The sequence below is a fragment of the Pan troglodytes genome, chromosome 1 (genome assembly GCF_028858775.2).
Source record: "Pan troglodytes isolate AG18354 chromosome 1, NHGRI_mPanTro3-v2.0_pri, whole genome shotgun sequence".
In the NCBI taxonomy this organism is placed as follows: domain Eukaryota; kingdom Metazoa; phylum Chordata; class Mammalia; order Primates; family Hominidae; genus Pan; species Pan troglodytes.
Window position 1 is genome coordinate 215,755,194 of NC_072398.2, and position 13,750 is coordinate 215,768,943.

General features: G+C 51.2%; 2 protein-coding genes across 2 annotated transcripts in view; both read right to left on the bottom strand.

Moving 5' to 3' along the window:
• The window catches only part of CELA2A (chymotrypsin like elastase 2A), a 25,134-nt gene extending 21,028 nt beyond the window's left edge, over positions 1-4,106 (bottom strand). Inside the window, exon 1 of the mRNA XM_054675300.2 lies at positions 4,034-4,106. Within this exon, the coding sequence (XP_054531275.2) occupies positions 4,034-4,106 (73 nt within the window). The remainder of the gene's footprint in view (positions 1-4,033) is intronic.
• Positions 1,719-12,779, bottom strand: CTRC (chymotrypsin C). The gene is made up of 8 exons (XM_054662877.1): positions 12,500-12,779; positions 10,609-10,700; positions 10,410-10,507; positions 8,437-8,562; positions 7,454-7,590; positions 6,246-6,391; positions 5,247-5,399; positions 1,719-4,405 (listed from the first exon to the last, which is right to left on the bottom strand). The coding sequence occupies exons 1-8, from the start codon at positions 12,537-12,539 to the stop codon at positions 4,391-4,393; spliced, it is 807 nt and encodes a 268-aa protein (XP_054518852.1). The 5' UTR covers positions 12,540-12,779; the 3' UTR covers positions 1,719-4,390.
• Between the last annotated feature and the right edge of the window lie 971 nt (positions 12,780-13,750).

The following is a 13,750-nucleotide window of genomic DNA, read 5'->3' on the forward strand; positions in this document are numbered from 1 at the left end:
TTTTGCCGAGTAAGGTAACATGTTCACAGGTTCTGGGGATTGGGGTGTACACATCTTTTGCAGGGAGCATTATTCTGTTTACCATACATAGGCATTGATTCTTGGGCATAATAATGGATCTTGTCCCCAAAGCTGAGAATTTTACACTCTTTTTTTTTTTTTTTTTTGGAGACAGAGTTTTGCTCTTTCACCCACCCAGGCTGGAGTGAAGTGGCACGATCTTGGCTCACTGCAACTTCCACCCCCCAGGTCCAAGTGATTCTCCTGCCTTAGCCTCCCGAGTAGCTGGGATTATACGTGCCTGCCACCACGCCTGGCTAATTTTTTGTACTTTTAGTAGAGACAGGGTTTTGTCATGTTGGCCAGGCTGGTCTCGAACTCTTGACCTCAGGTGATCCACTCCCACCTTGGCCTCCCAAAGTGCTGGGATTACAGGCATAAGCCACCGCGCCTGGCCAAATTTTACAGTCTTGTTGAACAAACCAAACTGTGGGTTGTGTTTCACCATGTATTAGCTAACAAATGGTAATTTTTGTTGTTGTTTTTTCTCGTTTTCTGAGACAGGGTCTTACTCTGTTGACCAGGCTGGGGTGCAGTGGCACGATCACAGCTCACTGCAGCCTTGACCTCCTGGGCCCAAGTGATCCTCCTGTCTCAGCCTCCCAAGTAGCTGCCACGACAGGTACATGCCACCACGCCTGGCTAATTTTTGTATTCTTTGTAGAGACAGGGTCTTGCTATGTTGCCCAGGCTGGTCTCGAACTCCTGGGCTCAAGCATCCTTGTGCCTCAGCCTTCCAAGTAGCTGGGACTACAGGTGTGTGCTACCATGCCTGGCTCCTGACAAACAATCGTTTTGATAATTAATCAGATTCCTGGAAGTTTGTGTAGATGTGGGGCTGGAGGCTTGCGGCTCAGCGCTACAATTGTACCTCTTAAATAATTACTGAAACCTCCCTTTTCTCCTTTTCATTACCATCTCCATCCGGGCTGCATTATTTCTGTCCTAGACTGCTGCAGCAGCCTCCTTACTGGCCTCACTGACTCCACTCTTGCCTGCTCCAAATCACCCTCCCCACAGCTGTCTGATGGACACTTTAGTGTACACATCGGACCACAGTGGCCACTTCTCTATCTAAAAGCCCTCTACAGCTCCCACTGCCCTCAGCAGGAAGTCCCAGCAGCCCCTACCACTGCACAAGGCCTTCCATAAGGGCGTTTGCTTCCTCTCCAGCCTTGTCGCTTGCCCCTCCAAGCAACAACCATCTTGCCAGGGTGACCAACCATCTTGGTTTGCCTGGGACTCTTCCGGTTTTAGCAGTGAAACTCCCATGTCTGGGAAAACTCAGCCCCGGCAAACCAGGACAATTGGTCACTCTGCCCTTGCCCCTGACTTTATGCTCTGGCAACACCGGAGTTTCTTCCAAGCAGTCGCTATAGCTTTGCTCATGCTGTTCTCTTGGCTGGAAAGTGACCCCTTCTGTTCCCTAGTGAATTGATAAGCAAGTAACTGAAAATCTAGTTCGGTGGCTAAAACAAATGCAGATGTATTTTTTTTTCACGTAGCCAGACATTCAGAGGAAAATGGTGGCTGGCATGGGATCTACAGCTTGATGAGGTCTAAGCTGACATCTCTGTAATTATCTTGGCCACAAGATGGCTGCCTCAGCTCCAGGCATCACGTCCATATTCAAGGCAGGAAGAAGGGGAAGGGGTAGCATCAGCTATGTCAGATCTTTCTTATCAGGGAAGTTTTTTTTTTTTTTTTCCCAGAGGATGTTTTACATTGCAGGGCAGCAGAGCATGGTGGACAAGAGCACAGGCCCTGGAGTCAGATCACTAAAGTCTGGATTCCGGCTCCACCACCTTCTAGTTCACACATTGGGAAGTCACTAACCCTGTCTGGCCTCAGTTTTCTCATCTGTAAAATGGGCATGATGTTAATAGTAACCTACCTCATGGGATTGTTTCTGGGGATTGAGATAATGTAAAACCTATAGGATAGTGCTTGGCACATACTAAGTGCCCAATAAATGTTAGATATTATTTAACATTGCTTAAATAACATTGTAATATTAATTAACATTTTAATTAGCTCCCTAACTACAAGGGATCTGAGGACAGCAAGCATTTAGCATTTATAACCCCCAATATAAAGACATACACAAAAGAAGATAGCTGGGAATGAGACCGGGTGTGGTGGCTCACACCTGTGATCCCAGTACTTTGGGAGGCCAAGGCGGGCAGATCACCTGAGGTCAGGAGTTTGAGACCAGCCTGGACGACATGGTGAAACCCCATCTCTACTAAAAAATTACAAAAACATTAGCTGGGGCCGGGCACGGTGGCTCACGCCTGTAATGCCAGCACCTTGGGAGGCCGAGGCAGGTGGATCACGAGATCAGGAGATCGAGACCATCCTGGCTAACACGGTGAAACCCCGTCTCTACTAAAAATACAAAAAAAAAAATTAGCCAGGCGTGGTGGCTGGCGCCTGTAGTCCCAGCTACTCAGGAGGCTGAGGCAGGAGAATGGCATGAACCTGGGAGGCGGAGCTTGCAGTGAGCCGAGATGGCACCACTGCACTACAGCCCAGGTGAGAGAGCGAGACTCTGTCTCAAAAAAAAAAAAAAAAAAAAAAAATTAGCTGTGCATGGTGGTGCGTGCCTGTAATCCCAGCTACTTGGGAGGCTGAGGCAGAAGAATCACTTGAACCTGGGAGGTGGAGGTTGCAGTGAGCTGAGATTGTGCCACTGCACTCCAGCCTGGGCATCAGAGCAAGACTCCGTCTCAAAAAAAAAAAAAAAAAAGAAGAGGATAGGTGGGAATGAAGTTTAGATTAAGCAAACTTAAGAAGGACTACGTTCTGTACTTGGGTACCTTCTAGTCAAATTTTAAGACCAAGCTTGGGCATCGTCACCTCCAGGAAGCCATCCTGGATTCCTCCCGCCAACTGACACTGGTTCAAGTGTCCTGTTTCTATGCTTCTGGTCTGTATTTCTGTTTTCAAATGTATACCAGGGAATTTAATGATCTATTTACTGGTCTGTCTCCTGCACAGCTGGGGTCCCCCCATCCTGGATTCCCGGGTCTGGGTGGTGCTGGGCTCCCTGTAGCCCCCACTGCTTGTTGAGTAAGTCAAGTCTTTCCTGAGACTTGACTTGGCATCATGGGGGTGTGGGAGTCACACCATGGTCCCCACTCCCAGGGGACAAAGTCTGGTGGAGAAAAGGCACAACTCTTGGGCCAGTCTGAGGTAGCTGCAGCCGAGGGCTCTCCAGCGAGGGGTCCAGAGGCTGGGCTGGGGGCACCCCCACAGAAAAGGACATTCCCAGGAGCAGGCCAGGCCAGAGGCCCCTATCATCAGGGTCTGATCCCCCTGGCATGTCCCTCCCTGGACATTGGATCTCTCTCATCTCTGGCCGCCCCTGTCATCAGGGTCCAATCCCACTGGCATGTCCCTCCCTGGACACTGGGTCTATCTCATCTCTGGCTCCTCTTGGCCTCTTGTCAGCCTCAGGAGAACTCTCTTCTCCTGGATCAGGCATTGCCAGCTATCCCAACTCCTTCCTCTCTCTGGGCCTCAGTTTCCCCACTTGTCTAATGCAATGAAAGCATATCCAGCTCTGACCACTGTGATTCTGTGTGGAAACCATTGCCTTCTTCAAACGTATGTCTCCTGAGGATGATGCTGGGGTCTCTTCCTCTTCCTGTACCCTCATCATGCCCAGCACAGGACTGGACACAGGGGCTGGCTCACTAAACACTTCTCAAAGCAGAGAGCCCCTGCCAACAGCAGCCGTGGGGTCTGTGCTGCGGGGTGGGGGTGGGGGGTCCCTGCTAGGGAGCCCCTTCCCCAGGAGTGGTTGTCCCTGAGCTTTGGCCATCCTCCTGTGGCCTGGTCTCTCTGGCCTGGGGGACGCTGCTTTTGGGGAGACCCTGTCTTCCACCTGCTGCTGGGGGGCTGTGAGGACCTGCCAGACCCCTCGGTGGAGGTAGGATCGGAGAAGCGAGTGATTTCATCAGGGTCTCACCTGTTCGCAGCTTGTGAGATGGAGCGGGGAAGGTGTCTGATGCATCCTTCACTCCCATCCCCTCCGGCTTCATGCAGGACTCCCTGGGCTCTCCACCCCAGCCCCCTGCCTCCCATTAATGCCCCAGGAGGCTCCTTCCTTGGCCCTCTCTCCCGGCCTCTGTTTCCCCACCTGTCTAATGCAGGGTGGGGGAAACTGGCTGAGTGGGGTCTCTCTTTGGCTCCATAGTGTGGAAAGGGGCATCACCAGAGAGGAGGGAAGCAACAGAAGCCGCGCAAATCAAGGATCCAGGTGGCCCCAGGAGAAGGAAGTTTATTGCTGTTGCAGGGACTCGCTGCCGCCGCTCCCAGCAACAAATCACAGCTGCATTTTCTGGAGGAGCAGAGAACAGTGTGAGAGACTCAGGGCTGTGCCACCTTCTGGGGTGGCACAGGGCTCTGCCCAGAGGGTGGGTCCATGGGGGCATGGCCAGCAGCCCCCGGCCTTCACATGCCAGCCTTGTCCCTGTCCAAGGGGTCTGAGGCCCTCAGCATTTCAGGCCACTGTGCAAATGGGTCTTGGAACACACTCTGTCCCCAATAGGGAAGCCCCCAGCCCAGGGTGACCCTCTGTTCCCCTACTCTCAAGATGAGAAATGGCCATCCACACCATCCCTCTCCTCTGCTGGGCCATACCCTCAGGGGGTCAGTTTTTGGGGGAGACTGGTGTGGGGCCTGGATGGGGACATAAGTGCTTGATGAAGGCAGTGAATGGATGGATGGAGGAGTCGATGACTGTTTCTTTATTGGCACCCAACTCAAGGCCTGCTACTGGAAGCACTCAACCAATATTACTTGAATGAGAGAGTGAATGTGTGAAGAAGTGCATGAATGAATCACTGAATGAGCAAATGAATAAGTGAATAAATGGATGAATGAGTAAATAAATGCATGAATGAATGAATGAATGAATAAATACATGAATGAGTGAATGAATAAGTGAATAAATGAATGAATGAATAAATGCATGAGTGAATGAATAAATGAATAAATACATGAATGAGTGAATAAGTGAATAAATGAATGAATAAGTGAATAAATGAATGAATAAATGCATGAATGAGTGAATAAATGAATGAATGAATAAACGCATGAATGAGTGAATGAGTGAGGGGATGGGTGAGTGAGGGGGAGGGGCTGACAGGTGCAGGGACAGCTGTGGAGGCAGCACCCACCTCGTTGATCCAGTCGATGTAGGCGGACACCCGGGTGTAGACTACCGGCTTCTTGGGGGTGTTGCAGCCCCGCTGGGAGCCAAAGCTGACGATGCCAAACACCTCCCAGGAACCGTTCTCCAACTGGCAGTTCAGTGGGCCACCGGAGTCCCCCTGCACCAGAACGGGAGGGCATAAGCCACCAGGCCCCCCCCGAGAGGAAGGCTTGGGAAGCAGGACTGGGTTGGGGTGGGGGATGTGGGTTGGCTTCTCAGCCTTAGTTAGTGGACAGTTTTGGCCTCAGCCTGCCCATGGTGAGGGAGGCAGAGGAAGTGTGGTTTGGGGCTGCCTTGGCCTTATTCTGGGAGGCCCTGGGGTGTCAGACTAGCTCTTGGTTTGCTGTGTGATCTTGGGATGATGTTAATCCTCTCCATGCCTCAGTTTCCCTAGCTGTTCAGGTCTCCTTATCTAAGACTCTGTGAGCTACTCAGAGCAGTGAGGATGCTGGCAGCTGTGCTAGAGGCCTGGGAAGGTGAGGAAGGAGGGTGAGAATGGGGAGAGGGTTGTGTGTTTGAAAACAGGACATTCCCTGATTGTCTTAGATGTTTTATGGTTCTGGTCTCCCTGGACTGGTGGAGCAAATGGCATGGAGGAACATGTGTAGAGACTTCAGTGAAGCCTCTTCTCTGTCCGTTAAACTCATTTAGTCCTAACCCTGTGAAGTGGTTACTGTAACTCCATTTTACAGATGGAAAAACTGAGGTCAGAGGTTCAACGGCCTTCCCAAGTTTACGTAGCTCATAAATGGTGGGACTGGGGCTTGAACTCAGATACTCATGCTCAATGCTCATGCTCTCACCACAGTGATGGGGGGTGATGGGCTTACCCTGAGCCTGCTGGGCCCAGCCAGGGCTCGCTCAGTCTCCTCCCAGGAGAAGGGTTTGGTCCATCGCACCCCCCTTTGCCCACGTCCACTTGGCCACTTGGAGTAGGGACAAGGTGCAGAACCTAGCCACTCACATTGCAGGCTGAGATGACGCCATCGCCCCCAGCGCACACCATGGTTTTCTTCACCCTGAAGCCCCACCAGTCAATCCTGGAGCACGTGGCGTGATCCACCACGGGCTGCAGGCCCTGCTGCAGCTCATCAGCAATGGGGCCGTTGGCTGGGGAGAGAGTGAGCAGTGACCAGGGAGGCAGCCAGGAAGCCCAGTCCAGCCCCTCCCCAGGCCTTCAGGGAGCAGATGCCTGGGACAGGACCCAGGGGAGCGCCGGCTGAGACAGTGTGCGGACCACACACCTGCCCTTCATCAAGAGGCAAGCCAAGGTCCCAGAGGGTCGGGAGCAGGCTGCCGGCAGAAGGAAGCTACGGCGTTGAGTTGAGTTGTCTTTAAGTTGGATTCTGGGGATTTAATTGTCAATAATTTCCTGTGGGTCTCTGTCTTTGCTGTCACCCATTAAAAAGCCTTTCTCACCCCCAAGATTTTCTATTTCTCTTTCCTTTTTTTTTTTTTTTTTTTGATACATACAAGGTCTCACTCTGTTGCTCAGGCTGGACAGCAGTGGCAAGATCATAGCTCACTGCAGCCTCAAACCCCTGGGCTCAAATGATCCTCTCGCCTCAGCCTCCTGAGTAGTTTGGGACTACAGGTACACACCACCATACACTGCTATTTAAAAAAAATTTTTTTTTAGAGGCAGGGTCTCACTATGTTGCCCAGGCTGGTCTTGAACTCCTGGCCTCAAGTGATCTTTCCTCCTCAGCTTCCTAAAATGTCGGGATTACAGGTGTGAGCCGCCACACCTGACTTCTCCCCCAGGATTTTCTAAATAGTGATCTGCATTTTCTTCTAAGTCTCCCATAGTTTCATGATTTGCATTTAACTTTTAATTCAGCTGGGACCTATTTGGGCATACGGTACACCACAGATGTCATCCCCTACCCCTAATGGTTTATTTTAGTTTATTTATGCGACACTTACTATGTGCCAAGTGCTGTTCTGATCACTTGACAAATTCTAATTCGTCTAAACGTTACCACATCTCTCAGAGACCCTTGCTAGACTGTCTGTCACATGGTATGTGCTTAGTAAATATTAGCTGTTATTGTTACAAAGTTTACAAAGACGTGAAAATGTGAAGGCAAAAAGGCAAAGTGGTGGGCAAATGTGGGTGGCATGCTGCTTCCTTCAGGAAGGCTCTCGGGATTTGCCAGGGACAAAACTCACTCCAGAGGCGGCCCCAGCCGGTGACATAGCAGGGGTAGTCCTTGGGGAGCAGGGAGTCCTTCTCTGGCAGGCAGGCCACCTGGATGGTGTCACTCAGCTCCACATGCTCTGCAAGCTTGATGAGGGCAATGTCATTGCTGGAATCCAAAGTGGAGAGGGTGAGTGGGCAGGAGGGCCCTGGCCCCACAAGCCCAGGCTAAGGGGCTCGGGCTGTGAGTTGGGAGTCAGGCCCAGGGTGCTCAGGGGTCCTTCACAAACATCCTGACTGCCAGCTTCTTCTTGGCCTTTGGGGATATCAGGACAAACGATTCACCATCTAACATGATCACCCGCACTGTTGACGTAGCTTCTTCTCACATGTCATCACCTCGGGAAAGGGTTAACAGAGGGAGGCGAGGGTGGAAGTGTTCCAAACCACTGCTGGCTGTGTGTCCATTGAAACAGAGGCTATAGCAAGTTGAGAACTCTAATGCCAAAAGACGGCACTTGCAGATGCCAGTTTTAATATTTTCATGTTACAAGAATAAAAGCTGGCCGGCCCAGTCAGACCTGGTTTGATTCCTAGTTCTGCCACGAAGTGGGCTGTGTGGCCTGGGACACAGTTCTTAACCTCTCTGAGCCTTGGTTCTTTGTCCAGGGCTGTTGTGAGGATTACATAACAGATGGCATATAAAGTGTCTATTGCAATGTGGGCATACAGTAGGAACTCAATAAAGGTGAGCGCTGGCCCAGCCTCTGGAGAGACACTGTGGGGGGCCTTCCTTGTGGACTTTCCTGGGAGTCTTGGCCAATGAGGGGGATATGAGGGGGTATTTGTCTCCACTTAGCATTTTGCCATTTTGTGTAAGACAGTCATTCGCTGGCTTTCCAGGGTGAGGATGGGGTGTCAGGTATGGGATGCGACAGGCTCTGCGGCTCCGTCTTGGGGACCCCTCCTTCCACACTGCCCCCAGTGGCTGCGGGATGGGCAGTCTGTCACTCACCGCAACAGGAGGGCGTTCCATCTCTTATGGACATGGATGGTGTCCACACCCACAAATAGGGATCCTTCTTCGTCTTCCACCTCCAGGTTGTTCTTTCCCACGGCCACACGGTAGGTCCGGGTGTTGCTGGGCAGAGGAAGGGGACCAGGTCAGGGTGGCCCCCTGGTCCTGCCAGCCAGTGGGATAGAGAAGGAGCTCGGGGCTTTAGTGGGACTCATTTTGGGGGAAGAGAGTGTCCCCATTGTCCTTTCCCAGGGTGAGGGGAAGGGCCTGGGACTTGGGGTCAAGGGACTTGGGTTCATGTTGTGACTTTGCTGCTCCTGGCTGTGTAGCCTCGTGCCTCAGTTCCCTCATCTGTAAGGGGGAGGCAATGCTGGAACTTACTCCCAGGGCGGCTGTGAGCATAAACTCATCCAAGCTTCCACCGCTCTTGCCTGCACAGTTGCGGCATCCATCTAACTATCTCTCACTTGTACGCTGGCCTACTCCTGTCTATTCTGAACCCAGCAGTGTGGGTTTAAAAATATCTCCGGCCAGGTGTGTTGGCTCACGCCTGTAATCCCAGCACGTTGGGAAGCCGAGACGGGGGGATTGCTTGAGGCCAGGAGTTTGAGACCAGCCTGGGCCACATGGCAAATCCCCATCTCTACAAAAAATAGAAAACTTATGGTGAGGTTTGGGCTTCTAAGTTAAAAAACAAACAAACAAAAAACAAGAAGAAAAATTAGCTGGGAATGCGTGGTGGCGTGTGCTTATAGACCCAGCTACTCGGGAGGCTAAGGTGGGAGGATTGCTTGAGCTCAGGAGGTCAAGGCTACAGTGAACCATGACGGTGCCACTAAATGAGACTCTGTCTCTACCAAAAAAAAAAAAGTGTATATGAAATATATAAAATGAAATATGTTGCAATATATATTTTTTATAAAATATATTCAAAATATTTTATGGAATATATAAAAATATGTCAGCCCACAACTCTCCTTTGCTCAGAAACCCTTCCAATAGCTCCATCTTACTCAGGGTCAAAGCCAAGGTCCTGACACTGACCTGCACTTATTTCCTCTCTAGCTCACCTCCCACTCTCCTCAGCACACGCTGCCCCTGCCACACCGGCTTCCCCGTTATTTCTCAACCATACTGACAGGTCTCTTCTCCAAGGCTTTGCATGGGTGTTCCCTCCACCTGGAACACCCTTCTCCTAGATCCATGATTTCCTCCCTCACTTCCTTCAGGCCTTTGCCCAAATAACCCCCTTTTAGCTCTCCGAAATGTCCCAAATATTTGCCAAATATCCCCCTTTCAGCACTTCCCCTGGCCATCCCTTTTAAAACTGAACCCCTCATTCTGTTTGTCCTCTTCTGACCTTATTTTTATTTTTTATTTTTTTGAGACGGAGTCTCACTCTGTTGCCCAGGCTAGAGTGCAGTGGCGCCATCTCGGCTCACTGCAACTTCTGCCTCCCGGGTTCAAGCGATTCTCCTACCTCAGCCTCCTGAATAGCTGGGATTACAGATGCCCACCACCACGCCTGGCTAATTTTTGTATTTTCAGTAAAGACGGGGTTTCACTATGTTGGCCAGGGTGGTCTCGAACTCCTGACCTCAGGTGATCCGCCTGCGTCGGCCTCCCAGAATGCTATGATTACAGGCATGAGCCACTGCTCCTGGCCAATACCTTATTATTATTATTCTAAATCACCTGAGATGTTATATATTTGTTTAATTGTCTGCCGTTCTGTCTTCCACAAAAATATAAGCTTCCCGAGAGCACAGACTTTGTCTTCACTGCTGGTTGCTGGCACATAATAGATGCACAATGAATACTTGACTGACTAAAGCCACAACTGAGTTACTGGGTGTGAGTAGCTTACGTAGCCCAGTGCCTGGAGTGCGGAGAAGCTGCTCAGAAAAAGCAGAGTATCAGGCTCCCGCCCCTGGACGATGGCCAGGTCTCAGGGTATCATCCCCGCATACCTGATGCAGTGGGCGGCGGTGAGGACGAAGTTGCTAGCAATCAAAGTCCCGCCGCACGTATGCCTCCACGTGTCGTTCTTGAGGTACTGGAGGGAGATCTGCAGGAGGGTGGGGAGGGCTGTGTGTCAGCCTGCAGGTCCCTGGGACCCTCACCCCGCCACCCTCTCTATCTGTACCTCCCAGCCCTACACAGGCTTACCTGCCAGGGCCAGCTGTGGGGCCGGGCATCCTCTCCTCCCACCACACGGGCGGATAGGTTGGGCGGGAAGCTGGGCACCCCACAGCTGGAGGCTGGGGAGACAGGAGGCCAGAAGAACCGGTGAGTAGGGCTGGTAGCCCACGGGGACAGGGGTGGGAGGGTGGGCAGGTGGAAGAAGCACAGATTTGGGGCTGGGCAGACACGGGGTTGATATTTTACTGTGTCACGGGGGTAAGCCACCCAGGTGTCTAGGCCTTGTTTTCCCTTTCTGTGAAATGTGAAGAATCACACTAATGCGGTGAGTTTGTCCTGAGAACTGAATTAGACAACACATAAAAAAGAAAGCGTTTGGCCGGGCACGGTGGCTCACACCTGTAATCCCAGCACTTTGGGTGGCCAAGGCGGGTGGATCGCTTGAGATCAGAGGTTTGAGACCAGCCTGGCCAACATGGCGAAACCCTGTCTCTACTAAAAATACAGAAATTTGCCAGGCGTGGTGGTGCATGCCTGTAATCCCAGCCACTCAGGAGGCTGAGGCAGGAGAATTGCTTGAGCCTGGGAGATGGAGGTTGCAGTGAGCCGAGATCGTGCCATTGCACTCCATCCTGGGTGATAAGAGCAAAACTCCATCTCAAAAAACAAAACAAAACAAAACAAAACTGGCTGGCATGTGTGTGAGTGCCTGGTACACCTGTGTTCTTCTGTCTGTTTTTAGTCCCCTGCATCATGGTGTGTGTGTGTGAGAGAGAGCAGTAAATCCACTGTTATAGCTGGGAAGCTGTGTGGAGCGGTCAAGAACACGTGCTGTTCTGCGAGACAGACGTGGACTCAAATTCTGCCTCTTCCACTAACCTGCCATGTGATGTCAGGCAAGATACTAAGTCGCACTGAACCTCAATGTCCTCATCTGTAAAATGGAGCTATTAATAGACCCTAACTCTTTTTCTTTCTTTCTTTCTTTCTTTTTTTTGAGACGGAGTTTCACTCTTGTTGCCCAGGCTGGAGTTTGATGGCATGATCTCGGCTCACTGCAACCTCCTCCTCCTGGGTTCAAGTGATTCTCCTGCCTCAGCCTCCTGAGTAGCTGGGATTATAGGTGCCCGCCACCACGTCTGGCTAATTTTTGTACTTTTAGTAGAAATGGGGTTTCATCGTGTTGGCCAGGCTGGTCTTGAACTCCTGATCTCAAGTGATCCACCCACCTTGGCCTCCCAAAGTGCTGGGATTACAGGCATGAGCCACCATGCCTGGCAATAGACCCTACCTCTTAAGGTTGTTTTGAGGATTAAATTGGCTCCTACATGTAAGGGGCCTAGCATAGCGTCTGGCACATAGTAAACACACAGGAAACAGGAGCTGCTATTATTACTGTTGTTGTTGTTAGCTGGAAGGACTCTTCATTAAGTGCTCTCCTTTGCCAAAAAAGTTAGTGAGATTTAGAGAGGTGAAATGACTTTTCCAGGTCCTGCAGAGAAGAAGTGGCATTTAAGCTAAGTCCCTGGGCTCCTAATCTGGGAAAACGCCACCAAAATGATGGAATGGAGAATCCTCCAGGGAGAGAGAATGCTGGGAAAGGCAGACCCCGATGGTCCCTGGGGTGAACCCAGGATGAGGCATCTTGTGTCCCTCCCCCTTGCGTGGTGCTTTCCACACCTCATTTCTAACTGGGGACACGTCAGATCATCTTCCCTGTTTTGCAGATGTGGAAACAGAGTTGGCAGGCAGGCTGTGGCTTGTCTGACACACAGCTGGTTGGTAGCATCTGAACCCACAGGGGACCCCAAAGTGTCTTACCTGGAGAGCAGAGGCCCCCCACTCCCCATCCCATCCTTGCCCTGGAGGCCAGCCCGAGCTCACAGCCTGCTAGCTGCAGCCCCACCCCACCGCTTACCACAGGCTAAGAGCGCAGCGAGGACAGTGATGCCCAACATGGTTAGGTGCTCGGACTGGCTGACCGTCGGGATGGGCTGGGGCACACTTATAGGCAGGAGCAGGTGAGTGCACCTGGTCAAGGCCAAACCGCCCCTTGGAGAGAAACCTGCTCTGATAAGGCCCTTTCCCTGACCTTGGGTGGTTACTGTTTAATTTGGGCAGGAGACAGGGCTTTCTTAGAAGTATGGATTTTCCAAATATCCTGAAACAGAAAATTCTGAGTTGCAGTGCTTTTTGGCATCCCCCACCCAACTCTGTTTGACGTGTGTGTTCATTCTCTCTCCCTACCTTATACTATTTATTTATTTATTTGGAGATGGAGTCTTGCTCTGTTGCCCAGGCTGAAATGCAGTGGCACAGTCTCAGCTCACTGCAACCTCCACCTCCCGGGCTCAAACGATTCTCGTGCCTTAGCCCCCCGTGTAGCTGGGACTACAGGCGCCTGCCACCACGCCAGGTTAATCTTTTGTATTTTATTTATTTTTTTGAGACAGGATCTTGCTCTGTCACCCAGGCTGGAGTCTCAGCTCACTACAACCTCCGCCTCCCGAGTTCAAGCGATTCTCCTGTCTCAGCCTCCCAAGTAGCTGGGACTACAGATGTGTGCCACCATTTTTTTTTTTTTTTTTTGTATTTTAGTAGAGACAGGGTTTCACCATGTTGCCTAGGGTGGTCTTGAACTCCTGAGCTTAGGCAATCTGCCTACCTCAGCCTCCCAAAGTGCTAGGATTACAGGTGTGATTACAGGCCGTTACCTTATTCTTTTTAGTTATTTATTGGGCACCTACTGTGTGTCAGGCATCGCGCTCAATTCTTCTTACATTATCTCACTTAATTCTTCCAACAACATGAAATAGACGCTGTTATCTGCTCTGAGATGAGATGAGAAAGGACCAGGCGCAGTGGCGCATGCCTGTAGTCCCAGCTACTCGTGAGGCCAAGGTAGGAGGATCGCTTGAGCCCAGGAGTTCGAGGCTGCAGTGAGCCGTGATCGTGCCACACTGCATTCCAGCGCGGGTGACAAAACAAGACCTTGTCTCTAAAAAAATAAAATAAAAGTGAGGAAGCTGAGACTCAGCGGGTAAGTGACCATCTAGGGTCACACAGCTGGGCAGCAGCAGAGCCAGACTTTGAAGCCAAAGCTTCTAACACCAGCCTGGGGCTTCAAGCTGTGGAGACACGCTGCTCCTTCTCTGCCTTTCTAGTGCTA

Bases quoted from the DNA above. Each gene is read 5' to 3' on its own strand.
- CTRC (XM_054662877.1), bottom strand. From the start codon at position 12,539: ATGTTGGGCATCACTGTCCTCGCTGCGCTCTTAGCCTGTG. The intron at 6,392-7,453 runs GTGAGTTTTGTC...CTCTCTCCCCAG, and splicing joins CGGCTGGGGCCGCCTCTGGA to CCAACGGCCCCATTGCTGAT. The intron at 5,400-6,245 runs GTGAGTGGCTAG...GTTCTGGTGCAG, and splicing joins GCGTCATCTCAGCCTGCAAT to GGGGACTCCGGTGGCCCACT.